This window comes from Mastigoproctus giganteus, chromosome 3, assembly GCF_048544385.1.
Source record: "Mastigoproctus giganteus isolate SK-2022 chromosome 3, ASM4854438v1, whole genome shotgun sequence".
In the NCBI taxonomy this organism is placed as follows: domain Eukaryota; kingdom Metazoa; phylum Arthropoda; class Arachnida; order Uropygi; family Thelyphonidae; genus Mastigoproctus; species Mastigoproctus giganteus.
In genome coordinates this window covers 248,328,975-248,350,430 of record NC_143577.1, presented here as the reverse complement: position 1 = coordinate 248,350,430, position 21,456 = coordinate 248,328,975, and the positions used below count along the sequence as shown (strand labels likewise).

Below are 21,456 nucleotides of genomic sequence, written 5' to 3'. Positions count from 1 at the left end.
TTTCATATTCACACTTCATATTCAAACTCCATATTTGGTCCTTGAGGTAGTAGTAGTAGTAGTTGCATGTGATGCAAGAAAGCAAGTGTATCAACTTATGCAGCATCAGCCAAAAAAAAAATCACACCATTCCCTCCAAATGCCTGTCCAGTTCCTCCTTAAATTTATTTAACCTATCAACTTCCACGACAGATGGAAGTTTGTTCCAGCAATTAACCATCCGCTGGCTAAAGGCAAATTTCCACACATCTATTCTACATCTGTCTTTTCTTAATTTGAATTTATGCCCCCTTAGGTTCGTAATCTGAACAAGTGGAAGAAACCCATCAGAATTCAGCATGCTCAACCCATTCAAAGCCTTATACACCTCAATCAGATCACCGTGCAGGTGTCTAGTCTCCAGCCACTGCAATCTGCAGAACTTAAGCCCCCCTCTCTCTCTCTCTCTCTCTTGATAAGAGGATCCCTTCATTCCCCCTCACCAATCTTGTTGCCCTTCTCTGTACACACTCAGGCAAATCTACATCCTTTCTAAAGTGAGGTCTCCAGACCTGTACGCAGTACTCAAGGCGTGGCCTGACCATTGCCTTATACAGAGGGACAATACCTCCTATTCCCAGCTAGCAAAATTCCTGTATATCATTGACAAAACCCCATGACCTGCTCTTGCAGCCTGTCTGATTTGTTTAGAAAACTTCATATCTGACTGCACAATTACTCCCAGGTCTTTTTAATTTTCTACCACCCTAAGTGTAGTACCACACAGTTGGTACATTCCTCTGGGGTTACTTCTACCCATATAAAGTATTTTGCATTTGTCAATGTTAAACTTCAGTTGCCACTTCTCAGCCCATCTTCCCAAATTTTCTAGATTCTGTTGCAGTAGTTCACACTGCCATTACTGTCATTAACAACCCTGCCAACCTTTGTATCATCTGCAAACTTCGACACTAAGCCTGATATACCTTCATCAATATCATTGATAAATATACAAAACAACAGAGGACCCAACACCGAACCCTGTGGGACTCCACTAATAACATTAGTCCACGAAGAGCAGCACCCATTAATTACTACCCCCTGTCTTCTCCCACTCAACCATCCTTTTATCCATTGTAGCAACTTACCCTTAATACCATTCTGCTCCAATTTGTACAATACTCTTCCATGCGCAACAGTGTCAAAAGCTTTCCTGAAATCCAAATATATGATATCAAAATTATTTTTTACATCCAGTTCCTTTGTAACTACATCATAATATCCTATCAGATTTGTCAGACAAGACTTTCCCTTAACAAACCCACAGCGTGGGTTTGTTAAGGGAAAGTCTTGTCTGACAAATCTGTGTCTGAATTATTGCTGCAGTCTTGTGTAGATGATCCTGCAATGCATCTTTAACCAGTGGCAACGTTATTTTACCCGGAACAGAAGTTAAACTAACTGGTCTGTAATTACTCGTGTCACCCTTCGATCCCCCTTTGTGAATTGGGGATACATTTGCACATCTCCAGTCTGTGGGAAGCTCCCCGGAGTCCAAGGATGCTCTCATAATTATGGCTAAGGCTTTGCTTAGTTGCTTTGCCGCCTCCTTTAATATAACTGGATAGATCCCATCCACCCCAGGTGCTTTTCTTATGTTTAACTTCAACAATTTCTCCTCCACTTTGCTCTCAGTTATTACAAAATCATTAAGCACCCTGCTACAATTTGATAGCCTTCTGCCATTTTCAAACCTTAATAATTCCTCATGTATGAATGTAGATGCAAAATACTCATTGTTTGTTTGCTATCTGAGCAGGATCATCAACAGTCGAACCATCGATATCGAGTGGACCAATTGGATTCATCCCCTTCCTTTTAGAGTTTGTATAAGTAAAGAAATCCTTGCTGTTTTTCTTAGCATCTTTTCCCAAAGATTTCTCATAATCTGCCTAACCTCCTTTGTGACCTCATTACGGACTAGCTTATATCTGCCATAGGCTTCTGAGTCGCTTGATAATTTATATGCATCCCATGCATTTTTCTTTTCTGTCACGAGTCTCATTAGGTCATTTGAAAACAATTTAGGCCTAAACCTTGAACAATCTTAATAGGTATGAAACTTTTAGTAGCATCCACGATTAATTCCTTGAATGCTTCCCACTTAGAATTTACTGTTTGTAACATCGTCAATTGATCCCACTGTACAGAATTTAAAAAATGTCTGAGACCACTCTACTCACCTTTATGGAAGCAAAAACCCTTTCCTTTACCCCTAATGGTAATTATATCTTTAAGTAAATCCCACATCAGTACACTGTGATCACTGTCACCTGGTGGTTCCTTTATCTGCAAATTCTTAATACACGAATGATCACTGCTGATAACCAGATCTAGAGTATTACACTCTCTTGTTGCCTCTCGAACATGCTGCTGCAGAAAACAATTATCCAATAAATCCACAAAAGTCTTACTAGTGTGTTAGTGACCAACTCACAAGTTCCATTTAATATCTGGGAAGTTAAAATCCACCATTATAAGACATTCTGATTTACTAGCCCTCTCTATTTCTCTGTACAATTGTTCATTGTACTCATTCGAGTCATTAGGCCTATAACACACTCCTACTCTTATTTTTGCTTTCGCAGTGCTTATGTCACACCAAACTGACTCAACAGTGCACTGTTCTTCTATATAAACTGGATGCACTTCTTTTGATTTTAGGTTGTCACAGACATTCTCTCAGATATTCCAGTCAAGCTGTACTTGCTATCTGGGGGTCTAAAACGCTGATGTTACTGATATTCGGGTGACACTCATGTCAAGTGGACCCAATTTCGGCGAAGTCCGGGCGGTCTGCTTGCACCTTCACGATGGTGGGACTGTTGGTAATCCTGAGTATAACCTCCATGCACCAGTGCATGATGGGTGACCACCCAGGTGTGAACCAATGTAAGCAGGGATTGAGTTGTGGCACCCACACCATATGGAGGAATGCTGCCCCTCTATGTTACCAGGCAGTACTAGATGGTAGATGACTCTCATCAACCAGTGCAATACCACCACTTTGCTTATTGGAGGCTTGAAGTGGTGGAACCCATGTTTAGTCTCTAGAGCTAAGTTCCGTTCAACTCTTCCATCATGCAGTAAGATTGATGACTTTTGTGGTTATGATGAACATCGTGGTGAGATCCAATATTCCTTACATTTCGAGGGTACAGCTCTAAAACGGTGTTCGCAGGCTGGCCGCTAGTTAGTACACCGGACCGAACCTATTGGTAACTCTCTAGGAGGCTTCCGGATCAGCTAGTGTATAATCTTGCTACCTCTACTCTGCCAGATAGTGACTGGAGGGAGTCCGAGTAGTGTGTATGCGGGGAGCATTGTCGAGACCACGTTATGTTGAAGATCTGGGTATAATCGTACCATGTCTATGCCATATCCAAAAAATTTCATTACTTCATACAGCATGTCCCTCTCACTTCTTCTTACTATTTAATACACCATGAATTGTCAAACTAATAGAGCAAGCTTATCTGTGAAAAGATCTAAACCTCCCAAGCACTTCCTAATTCATTCCACAAATATATGTGGTCTCAGTTCTAATCTCAACTATGTCCATTTCCACTTGCAGTCTGCCAAACCCCATGTACTTTTTCTGACAGAATCTCAGTTATCGGTTTATTCAACTACTGCTCATCTCAGACGTCCAAATTATTCGCTGTATGATTCCTTTCGCCCCAAAGGTGGTACTTGTACATATGGCCGTTTTGATATTCCCTATCAGAGACTTGGCAATTTGGAATCTCCTCTCTTTGATCTTCCTCTGACTTAAAATCTCTCTACCTCAATTGTGTCAGATTCTTCTGTTGTTTCTACCGTTCTCCCAACTCCACTAATCACTTGGAGCTCTTTAACTTCCTCTCTTTGCAATTTGACTTTCTCCAGTCCAACTTTCCTAACAGTGAGGTAATTTTCCTTGGTGATTTTAATGTTCACAACTCCAGCTGGCTTCCGTTTTCTAGTCATACCGACCCAGCTTTGTCGAGATACTGAGGCTTTTGCAATTACTAATAACCTTGCACAGATTGTTCATTTACCTACAAGAATACCGGACAATCCTAATCATACAAACAACCCTTCTAAGTACACGGTCGAAGTGAGAGGTCCTTTAGGCACTTCAGGTCACAACTTGGTGATTGTCTCTTCTCCAGTGGAGCCTTTATCTCATGGCTATTCCCAACCTCATGTTGTTTGGCATTACAAGTATGCAAAATGGGATGACCTGCGAGATTTCTTTTCTTCTTTTCCTTGGTCGGATTATTAAACCTTGGTTTTCCAATAAATGTGCTAAGGCTGTTCAAGAGAAGAATGTTGCATATCGTAATTGGCTTGTTTCTAATTCTTCAGTTTCATTTTCTGCCTACACCAAAGCTCACAACAATTGTAAAGCAGTTATCAGTCCAAACTAGAGTTTGAACAGGCTAAAAGAAAACTTGCTTCTTGCCCTAATGGTAGCCGAGCATTCTGGTCTCTTGCCAAAGCTATTGGCTGCAACTTTTGCCCACCTCTGTCCAAACCAGATGGTTCTGTTGTCACTTCAGCCAAGGATAAAGCTGACCTGCTAGCATCCCATTTTTCTTCCAACTCATGTATTAATGATCTTGGTAAAACACCTCCCACCATTCCCAACACACTCCATTCAATGCCTCCTGTGATCTTCTGTCAAAAGGATGTCAGAAGGATTTTGACGAATCTCGATGCTAAGAAAGCTCCAGGTCCCAGTGGTATTTCTTCACATCTCAAAACCTGTGCTCCTGAACTTACTCCTATTCTTTGCTACCTTTTTTCACTTTCTTATTCCAAAGGTGTTTTTCCTTCTGCTTGGAAATTTACTCATATCCAGCTAGTTCCTAAAAAGGGTGACAAATGAGCAAATTTCCAAGCAGAAGAAAAAACACCTTTGGAATAAGAAAGTGAAAAAAGGCGGCAAAGAATAGGAGTAAGTTCAGGAACACAGATTTTGAAAAGTGGATAAATCACCAATGTCGATCCACTGGTGATATTATGGCTTATGTTACCCATTTATGGACTAATTCAATGGAAAGGTTCCGTAAAACACAAGTAGTTGCTCTTGACATCTCAAAGGCATTTGATCGTGTTTGGCATGAAGGTCTTCTAAACAAGTTTCCATCTTATGGTTTGCCAACTGTTTTTTGTAATTGGTTATCCAGTTTTCTCTCTTGTTGCTCACTGAGGGTTATGGTAGATGGCTCTCTGTCTTCTAACGTCTCCACTAATGCCGGTGTACCTCAAGGTTCAGTTCTTTCCCCCCACTCTTTTCCTCTTGTATATTAATGACCTTCTTCCATTGACTGGAAATCCTATCCATAGTTTTGCCGATGATAGCACATTGCATTCTACTTTCCATTTTTAGAAACCTTGCCCTGCGCAATCAGCTTCAACTTATCGAAAATCTGCTACCAATTCCTTAAATGCCGATCTCCAGGTAATTTTCCAGTGGGGCAAAGACAACTTAGTTGATTTCAACTCTTCTAAAACTCAGTCTTGTCTTATATCTCGCAAAAAGGATTCTTCTGCTCCTAGCTTATCTTTAATGACACTCCGATTTGTAGGCAAAATGATATATCTCTTTTGGGGATTACCTTGACTTCTAATCTCTCTCTTGGCACAAGTACATTACAAATATTGCTTCCTCTGCATATAAAAAACTTGGTTTTCTCTTTCGCTCTCAGCGTTACTTTTCTTCCAAACAGCTGCTCACTCTGTATAAATCGCAAATCCGCCCTGCCATGGAATATTATTCCCACATCTGGGGTGGTGCCCCCAAAACCTCTCTCAGGCTTCTTGATTCCATTCAGAAGAGGGCAGTTAGGTTAATTAATGATTCATCTCTAATAGAGTCTCTTCACTCGCTGTCTCATAGATGTACTTTTTCTGCTGCATGCCTCTTCTACAGATACATCCATGGGCACTGTTCTTCTTCTGAATTGGCTTCTATAATTCCCACTCTCTCTCTTTCATAACAGTCCAAACATGTGCTGCCACCAGCCAACATCCATTTACTGTCCCAGTTCAAACTCACAGAACCAACTTTTCATCTTCCTTGTTTATTCATTCAACTGCCGTTTTCTGGAACAACCTTCCTTCGTACGCATTTCCTGAAAATTACAATCTACAGAAGTTCAAGTCCCATATCAACAAATATCTTCTTTCGTCTTCTCAACCTCCAACCCAAGCACCGTACTAAGTACTATAGGTTCTAATATTAATCACCTCTCGTGTTTGGGGTTTACATAAAAAAATATATATATATTATAACTGCCAGATCCCTTTCTTCCTCTACTGTTTTTATCCCCAATCAAGTGTATAATTTAATTTGGGATTAAAGGCCTTGCATTTTGCTGCATTAAAACATAGCTGTCACTTTTCTAACCATTCTTGAAGCCCATTCAAGTCATCCTGAAGGAGTGCTGCTTAGCACTAATCATTAACAACTCTACCAGTCTTTACGTCATCTGCAAATTTTGACATCATACCTACTATCCCTTCATCCATGTTGTGTATGAAAATCAAAAACAACAGTGGTCAAATAACTAATCCTTGGGGGACCCCACCCTTGAAATTATGCCAGTCTGAAGAATTTCCATTAATTACAACTTTCTGCCCTGCAGTCCACCAGCAATCCATCTTAGAATCCTTCCAGTAATCCCAACACGTTCCAGCTTATACAGTAACGTCTTATGAGGGACTCTGTCAAGTGTTTTATTCCCTGCATCTAGCTCATGTCAAAATAGTGTACTAAGTTAGACAAGTTAGTGCAAAGGCATCACTTTAGTTCTTAGTAAATCAACACAGTAGGTGAGATGGCATCGTTTTTGTTACCTCACATATTGTGAATGCTTTCACAATGCGTTGCCATGATATTGCACTACCTTGAATGCTTCTCTGATACAGAAGACTAATGTTATTATCCTTGGCAGATACCACGGATACCTGTGGAATAAGTAACATTAGCCTTCTCTACTGGAAAAGCATTGCTTATTGGAGGTAGTGCATAATTCTGTAGCAGCTCATTTTGAAGGCATTCACAATATGAGATGTAACAAAAACTATGCTATGAACATCTAGTAAATTTCCAGTAGTCTGAGGCTTTCAGCCTTAAACCCCTTTTTAGCTTACTAAGTTAGTTAAACATGATTTTCCCTTAACAAAATTAAGTTGCGTGTCCTTAGAATGCTATAGCTATCTAAAAGTCCCTGGATTACACTTTTAATCATTTCCTTGAAGATTTCCCTACCACCGAATACAGACTAACCAGTCTGTAGTTGCAGATTTTGCTTTTAAAACTACCTTTATGTATTGGTGATATGCTGGCACTTCTAATCCAAAGAAATCTCTCCCAAGTCCGAAGGTGCCCCAATAATTAACCTTAATGGTTCAATACACTCCCTGGTGGTCTCCCTCAGAAGTACTGGGTATATGCCCCTGGGAGCCTTACTTGCCTTTATGCTCAAGTTTTTCTAATAAACAGTCATCTGTAATTTCAAAATCACTGATTTCATATGGCTCAGCCTCACTCACATAGCCACTTCTGAACAGGAAGATTCTTTTTAATCAGCTGTATTATCTAAGACTTTTCCACACCCAGTACACGAGGATCCAATCTGATTTGCTTTCTTCTTCATTGTATTCACATAAATGAAAAATTCCTTCTCCCCATCGTTTGCTCTCTTAGTCTGCTTCCTTATACACAGCCTTGGCCTCCCTGACCATATTTGTGGTACTATTACAGATCACTTGTACCTTTTGCAGGCTTCGGTACTTTTCAACACTCTGTAACTATCCCATGCCATCTTTTTCTGATCATCTTCTAACTGATTAATGTATGATCACTACCTTCAAGTTCCTTAACTTTAAGCCCTCTGATTTGTGAGTAATGATGAGGTCAAGATTTCTCACTCTTAGTATTTTCTATAATGTGCTGGTACAAATAATGATCATCTAGTTTATTTAAAAAAATGTTTCCCCATGATGAGTTTCCTTCCCACTTATTCCAATCAGCCTTGGACAGATTGAAGTCACCTGTATTAAGATATTCATGCTTGCTTGCCCATTCCATCTGGATGTAAAGACTCTTGTCACACTCTTCACAATCTTCTGGTCTATAGATTACCCCCACTCTCATTATACTTTTGCTTTCAAATAATTTATACCACACAGATTCTGTGCTGGCAGACAACTTCAGACACAGAAAAAGCCTGGTCCCATGCTCCTTGTGTCTTCCTTATCTTTCCTAAATACATTATACATACCATGGTGGAACATGCCCTCAATTTCCTGTTGGCAGCACATCTCTGTTAGCCCTATTATGCTCTATTGAATTCAGATTCAGCATAGAATGTCTGAATCTGAGTTCAAATTCAGACATTCTATTGACAACTCTTAGTCAAATTCAGACATTCTATTGACAATACTTAGTCTTAACTTCTATTAAGTTAAGACTAAGTATTGTCTTAACAACTCTACCAGTCTTTACGTCATCTGCAATGACTTCTATTAACTTCTATTAAGTTAAGACTAAGTATTCTTCCATAGTTTACTACCCTGACACACCCCTTAAAGTTATTTAGGCTTGTTTTCCTAGCTTTATCTTCTCGCTCATTTGAAATGTTGCTTCCCTCAGAACACCTTGCCAACATCGGCTGTTGCAGCAACAAACAAGAATTCTTGAATTTAGTTCCAATGAAATGTTTTTCTGTAGTTTTTCACATTTTTAATACTACCTGCTTACATGATAAGCTAAAATCACTCAGACACAAAATGCATATAAACAATATGTAAGCCAAAACTAAACTGGAAATATCATTTCTTTAGCTAAAAGGAAACATTACTTTCTAAAGAGAAGTTTTATAAACAACACTTCAATAAACTTCGGCCAAAGAGAAATCCTGAGCAGGTGTTCCCTTTCCAATAACACAGTTGGGTCGGAAGATGTATAGTGTTGTATATTTTTGAAATATGCAAGAAATGGTACAATGACAATTTTAATATATTTTCCACCTATTTAGTACTGAATGATCATAGCATTTTACAGCTGTAGACTCTGTTGTATGCTGTTCCCTTCAGAATAGCACTATTCATTCCAAATGCCTTGGGATGTTTGAATGCCTGAAAGGCCCTATTAAAACAAAAATATCTGATGCTCTCAAATTTAATTTTCCATTCAGGGTGCAGTTCACAGCATTTGAAAGCACTGGCTGAGAGAGCAAAGAATAGGGACAATGAATTTTTTATGTATGTGAATACAAGGTAGAAAAAAAGTGAATCACATTGGACCCTTGTGCACTGGGGTACATCAGCTGAGAAAGTCTTTGACAACCCAGCTGATGTTGTGGATGAATTAAACATGTCTTAACCGAAGAAAGACTCTTCATGCTGAGAAGAGGCTGAGCGAGTGAGGCTGTCATATGATATTAGTGATTTTGAAATTACAGATAACTGTTTATTAGAAAAATATTCGAGCATGAAGGCAAGTAAGGCTCCTGAAGTTGAGACATATATCCAGTTATTTTGAGGGAGGCCATCAGGGAGTGTGTTGAACCACTGAAGTTAATTACAAGGGCATTGTTAAACTCAGGAGAAATTACTTTGGATTGAAGACAACGTATCATCAATACAAGAAGGTGGTACTCAGAACAAAGTTGGTAACTACAGACTAGTTAGTCTGACTTTTGTTACCTCTGAACATTGTAAACAGGCAATTAGGAATGTCCATGGTGTCCTATCGATTATTTATTGAACATTATTCTGTAGAGATAGAGAGGTCATAGTCTCACTGTATAAAGCAATTGGAATACAGTCAGTCCTCGTATAACACGTGTTTACACTACACGAATTCGATCATACACGATTTATAAATAGGGGAACGATATCTTATATAGCATGAACCGAATTCGCTTGTGCATGATTTGCCTTTGTGTTTACAAGAAATGGCAATCGAGCGCAGAATCACCCCAACCAAACACAACACGATAGGAATGAAGAGAAGATTCTAAAAATGTATTTATGTTTTTTATATCAGTGAGGGGGAAACATATTTCACCATAATAACATAAAAACCAACGCAATTCCAGCTATCAGTATAATCGCAAATGCAATTATATCGAGTTTACTACCAGTTTATAACAGATTCCACTAGCAGAAATGCAACTGGAAATTGTTTTTATTGTTTTATGGTAGTAACCCCCAGAAATGTGCTTTAGTAAAATGTGAGGTGTTAATAGTGTATCTCTGCCTTTACGGTGTTGTTTATTCAGTTGCTACACGCATGCAGCTTTGTTTATGTGTATCAAGCACGCCTCCTCGTTTGTAATTGTGCTTTATTCCCTAAAAATAAGCAAAATACTTAAAAGGTGTGAAAAGGAAGGTCTTCAGCGTCTTGGTGAAGACACTGCAAGATTCAGAGAGAAAAAGAAAAGCAATATTGATAAACGGAGGCAGACTGGGTCAAAAATTCTTACCGGGGAAAATTTATAGTGGCCTCATACTATGGTTTATGGCCAAAATCACACTGGCCTCCAGCCCACTGGGGTTTCCCCGGTAAGGCTTATGGCCAGCCCGCCTCTGTCGATAGAGAAAAAATATGAAATTGTGAAACGCTTTGAGCAAAATGAAAGACCATGTGATATTGCACGTGTTACCGACCTAAATGAGGCAACGCCGAGAATTACAAATAATGCAGAGAAAATAAAAACAACTTTTATAGCAGGAACAACTCAGAGTGTAATTAAAATCCATTAGATTAAAATGCAAAGAATTGGAAGAGATGGAATGGCTGTCATCTGTTTGGATAGAAAATCAAACAAAAAACAAGTTTGCTTATGATAGAAGCAAAAGCATTAGCAATATTTTATTACGTAATAGTCGTAAAAAAATACCTGCGTATTTTATTACGATTATTTATTGTGTTTGGTAATGTTTTGGTTACAAATGTGTGTTCAATCTTGGGTGGTTGGCACCTAACCCTATTTTTCCCATAGGGCCTGTTGTTTATATTGCACGATTTTGCATTGCACGAGGGTTTCTAGGAACACAACTATCCTGGTATACGAGGACTGACTGTACTGTGTTCAAGTATGGTGACCTCATCTAAATAAAATACATTGAACTCCTTGAAAGGGTCCAAAGACAGGCAACTTGCATGAGATCAGCAAAACGAGCAACTATTTGAAAGACTCCAATTATGTGGGCTACAGAGCTTGACAACCAGACACCTCAGAGGTGATATGATTGAGTTTTATAAGGCTCTGGGAGGGGTTAGTAAAATGAATGAAGGCAAAATTTTCGCTGTTATAGAGAATTCCAGAACTCGGGTATAAATTCAAATGACAGTGGTAAATGTTTAGACGAGATTGTAGGAAGTTTTCTTTTGACCAGCAATTCATTGATTTCAGGAACAGGTTGCCTTCACAGGTAGTTGAGGCCAAAGGGAAACAAATGATTTGTAATTTCTTATCTATTCAAAATTCCTGTATATCATTGACAAGACCCTGTGACCTGTTCTGGCAGCCTGTCTGCACTGCTCAAAAAACTTCATATCTGATTGCACAATTATTCCCACGTCTTTTTTTATTCTCTACCACCCTGAGTCTACACTCAGGTAATGTACCACCCAGTTGGTACATTACTCTGGGGTTACTATTACCCATATGCAATACTTTACATTTTTTAATATTAAACTTCTGTTGCAGTAGCATACTGTCATTAACAACCCTGCCAACCTTATTGTCTGCAAACTTAGACATTAAGTCTGATATACCTTCATCAATATCATTTATAAATACAGAAAACAACAATGAACCCAACACTGAAACCTGGGGAACTCCACTAATAATATTAGCTGATATACCTTCATCAATATCATTTATAAATACAGAAAACAACAATGAACCCAACACTGAAACCTGGGGAACTCCACTAATAATATTAGCCCACGAAGAGTAGTGTCCATTGATTACCACTCTAGATGATCCTGTAGTGCTTCTTTAACAAGTGTCTCCATTAATTTCCCCAGAACAGAAGTTAAACTTACAGATCTGTAATTTCAACCCTTTGATCCCTGATCCCCCCCCCCCCCTTTATGGATTGGAGCCACATTTGCACATCTTCAGTCCATGGGGAACTCCCCTGAGTCCAAGGAAGCTCTCATAATTATGGCTAAGGGTTTGCTTACTTCCTTTGCTGCCTCCTTTAGGATAACTGGATAGATTCTATCCACCCCAAGTTTCTGAGGAGGTATCAAAATATACAGAGTGCTATTAGTGATCAATATTAAGTAAATCGTGCTATAGTGGGGAACAGTTGTAATGACTCTGACAGACCCAATTTCGTATAAAATTAACATAATGGCCTACCCTTGCTAATCTAAGCATTACTTCCAGATGTGTCTGCTCACATTACAAATTTTGCAAATAACTTAAAATTAGTAACAAAAAGGGGAGGAAATAAATAATATCAGTAGTGTGATATAAATCTTTTGTATTCTTAAATTTTAATTCATCCGATATACTAAACATGTGTTACATGATTGTATGTTCATGTTTATTTTCTTTCTGTTAGTTTTGAAAGGGCCTATTAGTTTTTCCATTAAGCCTAAGGATGGAGACAGTATTCACCTAGAAAAGAACAAAAGAAAAGTATTATTATTGGATGATTCAGAAGATGAAGATAATGAAGAAAGAAAGGAACAGAATTCCCAAGTTGAAAAGGACAAAACAGAACATAAGGACACACCATTTCCATCTTGTACTGTAAAAGAATTTATGCCTGTTGCTGGAGAAGAAAGGAAAAAGAGGCTGAAGCCAGAAGAGCTAAAGGCAAAATTAGGTATGCCCAAGTAAATAATAAAATAATTATAAAATACTTTATTATACCCTTTTGATGAAATTATTCATGGGACCTACTCCTGAAATTATTCCAATATTTAAATCACTCATCTGGTAGTTTCTAAAGTAAAACTGTTTTATTTTTGTATAGCCTTTTACTAAAGTTCTATCCCTCTGAGTTTTTTATGCACTCGTCTCTTAATGGTATCAACAGTATCAAAACATACTTGAGCAGCAGAACTTTTTAATGAAATTATGAACAACTGTTTTTATTTATGGTTATATTAATTCCAAAATCTCACCCACCAATAATATTCTTACAAATATTCTTTTACTCGAGGTAAAAGAATATTTAGAAGGCTATTTATTGGGTAAAAGAAGGAGTTTTTTTATAATAAAGTGAACAATGCTTTCTTATTTTTTTTAGCTAAAATAAAATTAAAAGACAAGTTGGCTGCAGCAGCTAGAGAGAGATTGGCACAGCAATCCAGAGAAAGGCAGTTGCAGCAGGAGAGGAAGCGCAAAGCTGCTCTTTTTCTTACGATGCTTAAGAAAACACCACCTAGTACTACTAGTGATACAGATGGTTTGAATGAACTTGCTCCGCCTCAACCAGAACCAGATACAAGAAGTGACCCAATTTTTGGACCAATTCCAAGATCAGATCTTGATGTTGATCAAGAAATTGAGAATCAAAAATGTGATCCTGTTCATTCTCCAAATGCCTTATCCATTGGTTTGAGTGTGGCAGGCTCTCCTACTGTAAGGTAAGAACCTGGTTCCTTTGTACTGAATGATTTTAGTTTGAAAAATTAAACATTCTTAGGTGACCCACTTCTTTACTGAATTATTGAAAATGAGGCAATGAAGAAATTAATCCTGTGAAAAATATAAAAAGAATGTGATTTCTTATTTTTGTAAACAAACTATATTTATACTTGGTTATGACTGAGGAGTGGTCATGATGTGAGTACAGTTACCACATGCTCAAATCATGCAATGCCTAAAATATGATAAAATTCTTGTATATCAAAAACCTTGCAGATGTAAATCTTTGATACTGTAGTTGCAAACTTCTCTGACCCTATATGGCTATCCACAGTGTGAATAAAAAATGTGTACAATTTAAGAACCTTATACAGATTTCTCAAAAGCACTTTATTTACTTACACATTCACACATTCTGTTCATAAGTCAGATTGTAGTTACTGTGTTAATCACATTGCAGATTGAATTTTTTGTAGATTGCTATCAAGTGCAAACAACAGACTCGGAGTTGTGGGGAGCTCGTATTAGGTTTGCAAAAGTGTAAACCTCTTACCAAGCTCTAAAAGCACTCAGTAAGAATAAGAGTAACAGTAATACAAAAAGCAGATAAGGTTTTTATGATATTTTTTTTATGCAATAGTTGAAAAAGATTTGAATCGCGCGTTAAGCTTACTGCGAGTCGTACAGTCAATAAACAAACGTTTGCCTGCTGCCCGCCTCGGTGTGTTCCATCAACCATCGGAAGAAGTGTTTGTCTCCTGCTAATAAAGTCAATGCAGACTTGCATTTAAAAATTCAAATTTTTAAATGAGCCAGATGAAAATGTTACCGCGAAGGAGATAACGGTAAAAGAATTAGATGAAATCTTTTGTATCGCATAGAACCTGAAACAAAAGGTTTTAGTTTTATGTTCTCTGCGATATTTATTTCGCCAGGGCCCAGAGAAGATTGTTGCCGGCTATTGGAAATTGATTGATGAAAAGAGAAAGTCAGCACTGTTCAAATATTTCTACAACAGTAATTTCTTCATTGTGTATTTTATGTCAGAAGTTCCCAAAGTTTCTCAGTTTAATGTCTCAGTAATTTTTTCAAGGCGCACCCAGACCAAAAGAAATATCTAACAGTTTTGTTTAGTAGTTAGGTCCAAACAACTTAATAAGAAATGCTGAAACTATGAACTACCTCGAGCTAGTAGTTCGCGCGGTGTCCGACAGATGTCGAGTATCGCTGTGTTTCCCTCAAATTTAAAATATTCCGCGGCGCACAGTTTAAGAACTGCTGTTTTATGCAATAAACATTTAATTCCATAATTATTTTAATTATCTTTTACATTATTATATACAGTTAAAAAGTTATTTAAAAGGTATTTTTAAAATTCTTTATGGACATTCCAGAAGGTCAAGGACCAATTATAATTTTTCCTATTGGTTATTATATTCAATTAACGTGTTTCTGTTTTGTGCGATGCGCTCGTGAGACGAATTAATTGCGTTAATCGAGGCCCGCTTGTATTGCAGGATTGCATTAATAGCAATGGAATTATTCGGAAATCACAGCGCAGATTTTTAATGGGGGGAGGATCCTGTCTGACCAACCTGATTAGTTACTATGATGCAGTAACAAAGGAACTATGCAAATAACTTTGACATCATATTTAGATTTCATTAAAGCTTTTGACACTGTTCCACACAAAAGTACAAATTGGAGTAGTGTGGCATTAAGGTCAAATTACTATGGACAAGGGGATGGTTTGAGTTGCAGAAAACAGAAGGTGGTTATAAGTGGGCATCTGCTCTTCTTGAATTAAAGTTGTTAGTGGAGTCTCTTGGGGTTTAGTACTGGGCCCCTTACTGCTTGTAGTGTTTGTTAACAACAATATTGATGAAGGTTTTCAAAGGTTAGTAGGGTGTTAATGACAGGAATCAAGGTATACTACTACAGCAAGACAGAAATTAGGCAGAGAGGCTTAGAAGTGGCAGTTAAGATTTGATGTTGGTAAATGCAAGGTACTGCATATGATCAAGAGAATTGTACAGATCAGGAAATTGTAGTAAAACAAATTTGGAATCTTTTAAACTTAAGTTTTTTACCCACATTTTTACATACATAATTCGAATTTGGGGAAGATCATGTACCCCACGCCTAAATATGTTTATGCTGCTAGGCACGTCATATAGCAGTTTCTGCCACTGGAAGAAGTCAGCAGAAAAATTTGGCTTCTACTGAGGACAACTGCAAAATGCAGGCTCAATTTTCAATTCAAGGTGTAGGAAAAAACCAGTCCTGGGAGGGGAACCCTTCTGTTCCTGTCCAAATCAGCAGATGTGGCCTGGAGACCAAGTGCACACTTATACCCTTGAGGTGGAATCATGGTGCCTTTTGAGATGGCCTGTTGCCAGTGTACAGGAACATCATGGGAGCTTCACTTCCTGGACCAGGCTTGGGCAGAATAGTCGCCACCCTGACACTACTAACAAAAACCAGAAATGCTAATTCACCCAGAATTTCTTAAGCTGAAAAACTGCTTAGGGTGGAATGAGCATGCTCTTCCCTATGAAACTTTCATTAACCCTTTGTTGAGAGAAAACAATAAAAAATTAACCCACTGCAGTCACCCACTATAATAGATCTTGTCCTGCTAGGATTGGAATAGTCCCAGCCAGTGAGTTAGCTGGGGATTTTCAACAACCTGCTCAGTTACCATAGAGTCACAGGGCATATAATTATCCAACCCAGCAAGGGATTTTATGCTTAAATGGGCTGACTCTGTACTAATTCAAGAGCTGTACGTGGGTAAATTTCATCATCCAAATATGCCCTCACAAGGCAGTGCAGGAGGTGTGCCAGAAATTAAGTTCATCAACTTCTCCAGCCATCAATCAGTTGGCTTCTGCTACTTGATTCAGACTTCATGATTGTCACTAAAATGATCATCCATCATTTGGTAACCAGGTAGTTATAGTTGCTCTCTTGCCAACAAAACTACAACTTTTCGTTGGATAATTATATGCCATTACATAGTATCTGCACAATATCTTAGAACAACTTCTAACATACACTTGGGTAGTAAGCCATACATGCAGTACAATATAGTTTTATGTGAACAGAGATGTGGACATTACTATTAACTTCATCTTTGAATCTGCTTTAGCCCTGTTCCCATCTCTGCTTGAATATTTTAATTATTAAATTTTACAAATTATATTTTTAATTTGTAAAATCAGTAAAATGTAATTTCTAGCATTATTTGTTAAAATGTTTTTTATTAATTATAACTTATAGTTTATCCCATTCCTTATTTACTTTATTCATTATTATTATTATTTATTTATTTTAAAAAAAAAAATTTTTTTAATTTCTTGTGGTCCATATTTTTTTTACTTATTCTTATATTTGTACCTTAACTTCTATCACTTGCTGGACAGTCTCTCTCTCTGTTACAGTTATTAGACTCAGACTAAACAGTTAACCTCTCATTAATCAGTAATAAATTTAAAGCAAAAGGTCCCTGAGGTTGTCGCAGACATTCTCTCAGATATGTCAGACAAGCTGTACTTGCTACCTAGGAGCCTAAAACGCTGATGGAACTGATATTCGGGTGACACTCAAGTCAGGGCCAATTTCGGCGCAAAGTCCAGACAGTCTGTGATAGCCAAATCCTCTGTTTGCACCTTCATGATGTTGGGACTGTTAGTAATGGACTGATGGTGGGACTGGGTATAACTCCCTTGTGCAAGCACACTGCGGGTGACCACCCAGGTGTGAACCAGTGAAAGCAGGGTTGAGGTGTGGTGCCCCACACCACAAAGAATGCCACCCCTCTACATTACCAGGCAGTACTAGAGGGTAGATGACTCTCATCAGCATGTGCAATACCACCACTTTGCTTATTGGAGGCTTGAAGTGGTGAAACCCATATTTAGTCTCCAGAGCAAAGTTTCAGTCAACCCTTCCCCATCTCTTCCACTGGATTGAACCTATTGGTAACTCTGTAGAAGACTTCCGGATCAGCTTGTGTATAATCATGCTACCTCTACTCTGCCAGAGGGTGACTGGAGGGAGTCAGAGTAGTATGTATGTGGGGAGGCATTGTCGAGGCCACCTTATGTCAAGGATCTGGGAATATTCTTACCATGTGTACGCCACATCCAAAAATTTCATTACTTCATACAGCATGTTGTCTCCCCCCCCCCCCCACACTTCTTCTTACTATTGAATACACCATGAATTGTCAAAGTAATAGAGCAAGCTTATCTGTGAAAAGATCTAAACCTCCAACACATTTCCTGGTTCATTTCACAGATATATGTGGTCTTAGTTCTAATCTCAACGATGTCCATTTCCACTTACAGTCTGCCAAATGCCATGTACTTTTTCTGACAGAATTTCAGTTATCGGTTGATTCAACCACTGCTCATCTCAGTTGCCCAAATTATTTGCAGTGAGGTAATTTTCCTTGGTGATTTTAATGTTCACAACTCCAGCTGGCATCTGTTTTCTAGTCATACCAACCCAGGTGGTCGAGATGCTGAGGCTTTGCAATTTCTAATGATCTTGCACAGATTATTCATTTACCTACAAGAATACCAGACAATCCTAACCATACAGCCAACACGCTTGATCTGTTTCTCACAAACAACCCTTCTAAGTACACGGTCGAGGTGAGTGGTCCTTTAGCCACCTCAGATCACAACTTGGTGATTGTCTTTTCTCCAATGGAGCCTTTATCTCATGGCTATTCCCAACCTCGTATTGTTTGGCATTACAAGAATCCAAAATGGGATGACCTGCGAGATTTCTTTTCTTCTTTTCCTTGGTTGGATTTCTGTTTCAAAACTTCTGACGTTAATGTTTGCTCAGATCGTGTCAGTGAAATTATTCTTGTAGGAATGGAATTCTTTATTCCACACTCCACTTTGATATCTCATCCTTTATCTAAACCTTGGTTTTCCAATAAATGTGCTAAGGCTGTTCAAGAAGAATGTTGCATATTGTAATCGGCTTGTTTCCAATTCTTCAGTTCCATTTTCTGCCTACACCAAAGCTTTCAACAATTGTAAAGCAGGTATTAATCAGTCCAAACTAGATTTTGAACAGACTAAGAGTAGAAAACTTGCTTCTTGCCCTAATGGTAGCCGAGCATTCTAGTCTCTTGCCAAAGCTATTGGCTGCAACTTTTTCCCACCTCTGTCAAAACCAGATGGCTCTGTGGTCACTTCAGCCAAGGATAAATCTGACTTGCTGGCATCCCATTTTTCTTCCAACTCATGTATTAACACCATTCCTAACACGGTCCATTCAATGTCTCCTGTGGTCTTCCATCAAAAGGATGTCAGAAGGATTTGGACGAATCTTGATGCTAAGAAAGCTCCAGGTCCTGATGGTATTTCACCACTTGTACTCAAAACCTGTTCTCCTGAACTTACTCCTGTTTTTTGCTGCCTTTTTTCACTTTCTTATTCCAAAGGTGTTTTCTCTTCTGCTTCGAAATTTGCTTATATCCAGCCAGTTCCTAAAAAGGGTGATAAATTCCTCCCATCCAATTATCGTCCCATTGCAATTACTTCTACTCTTTCTAAAGTAATGGATGAAATAATTAACCGGCAACTTTTAAACTATCTAGAAACCTTCTGTCTGATCAATCGCCGGTATGGATTCCATCAGTGCCAATCCACTGGTGATATTCTGGCTTATGTTACCCATTTATGGAAAAATTCAATGGAAAAGTTTGGTGAAACACAAGCAGTTACTCTTGACAGCTCAAAGGCTTTCGATCATGTTTGGCACAAAGGTCTTCTAAACAAACTTCCATCTTATGGTTTGCCAACTGTTTTTTTGTAATTGGTTATCCAGTTTTCTCTCTGACTGCTCACTGAGGGTGCTGGTAGATGGCACTCTGGCTTCTAACTTCTCCATTAATGCTGGTATTCCCCAAGGTTCAGTTCTTTCCACCACTCTTTTCCTCTTGTATATTAATGACCTTCTTTGTCATTAATATACAGAGGAAAACTATGGATAGGGTTTCTTTGACTAGAAACCCTATCCATAGTTTTGCCGATGATAGCACATTGCATTCCAGTTTGAGAAACCCTGCCCTACTCAATCAGCTTCAACTTCTGAATATCTGCTACCAATTCCTTAAATGCCAATCTCCAGGCAATTTTATAGTGGGGCAAAGACAATTTAGTTGATTTTAATCCTTCTAAAACTCAGTCCTTTCTTATATCTCACAAAAAGGATTCTTCTGCTCCAATGCTTATCTTTGGTTACACTCAGATTTCTAGACAAGGTGATATCTCTTTTGGTGGTTATCCTGACTTCTAATCTCTCTTGGCATATGCACATTACAAATATTGCTTCCTCTGCATCTAAAAAACTGGGTTTTCTCTTTTGTTCTTGGCATTACTTTTCTTCCAAACAGCTATTCACTCTGTACAGATCTCAAATGTGCCCTACCATGGAATATTATTCCAATATCTGTGGCGGTGCCCCCAAAATCTCTCTCAGGTTTTTAGATTCCATTCAGACTCAGATTCTAGATTCCATTCAGATTAATTGATGACTCATCTCTAACAGAATCTCTGCACTTGCTGTCTCATAGACTTACTGTTTCTGCTGCATGCCTTTTCTACAGATACTTCCATGGGCACTGTTCTTCTGAATTGGCTTCTATAATTCCCACTCTCTCTCTCTCTCTTTCAAAACAGTCCGAACATGTGCCGCCACCAGCCAGCATCCATTTGCTGTCCAACTTCAAACTCACAGAACCAACTTTTCATTTTCCTCGTTTATTCATTCAACTGCCGTTTTCTGGAACAACTTTCCTTTATACATATTTCCTGAAAATTACAGTCTACAGTTCAAGTCTAATGTCAACAAATATCTTTCGTCCTCTCAACCTCCACCCAAGCAAGGTACTAACTACTATAGGTTCTAATACCTCTCATGTTTGGGGTTTTCATAAAAAAAAAAAAAAAAAAAAAAATATTCTGTAATATTGTCAACATTTAGAAATAACTCGTGTTGAAACATATGTAAGGATGATCCCTCTCCCAAATTTAGAGAGGTGGAGTCTATTAGATGCCTTGTGTTGGATTAATTAAAAACTGCAGTTTATTTTCGTTACAGTGGACCAGGAAAGTTTGTGCATTCATTGTGATTGTGTACATATTGAATTGAATTCACACCTTGTCTAACAGAACCCTCAGAAAAATACAGTATTCATTGTGCATTAATAGCTGGTCAAGATTTGTGATTAAAACCCTGTGTACTTTCATAATTACACATGTAGAGTTACTTGAGTGGTTTTGGAAATGGAGTGTTAATGTTTTCTTGCCATTGCACACAAAAAAGGGTGCCATAACAAATCAAATCAAACCATCAGTGTTACAATTTTTGCTTTTCACTTTATGGGAGAAAACCATCTAGTGAATGTTAAGTTATCATTTTGTCGGTATAATACTTAATTTTAGTGAATTAGAAATCCATTAATTTTTTTGTAAGTGCTTTATTCTTCTTGGAATTCATGAAAAGGTCAGGTGACAGGCCAGATGTTATTGTGTTTCTCAGATATTTCTCAGCTATCTCCACTACAGTTGATAGTTAAAATCTACATATAGATACAGGTTGTTCTCGACTTTAGGAGTTAATTCGTTCCTAGTGCACGCGCGTGTAAAGAGGGAATTTATTTCACATAGACATAAAGTTTAAAATATGGGTTACATTCTCAACAATGAAATTAGTTAACTAATTAGTTTGTTTAAACAATGGTTGATTTATCCAAAGAAATGAAAACGTAGCC

The 21,456-nt window shown here is 38.2% G+C and overlaps 1 protein-coding gene across 4 annotated transcripts in view; it reads left to right on the top strand.

Moving 5' to 3' along the window:
- The window catches only part of su(w[a]) (suppressor of white-apricot), a 158,599-nt gene that overhangs the window by 118,113 nt on the left and 19,030 nt on the right, over nucleotides 1-21,456 (top strand). For all 4 annotated transcript variants that reach the window (XM_090369770.1, XM_090369768.1, XM_090369771.1 and 1 more), the window contains 2 exons: nucleotides 12,622-12,888; nucleotides 13,315-13,654. In XM_090369770.1, the coding sequence (XP_090225896.1) occupies nucleotides 12,622-12,888; nucleotides 13,315-13,654 (607 nt within the window). The remainder of the gene's footprint in view (nucleotides 1-12,621; nucleotides 12,889-13,314; nucleotides 13,655-21,456) is intronic.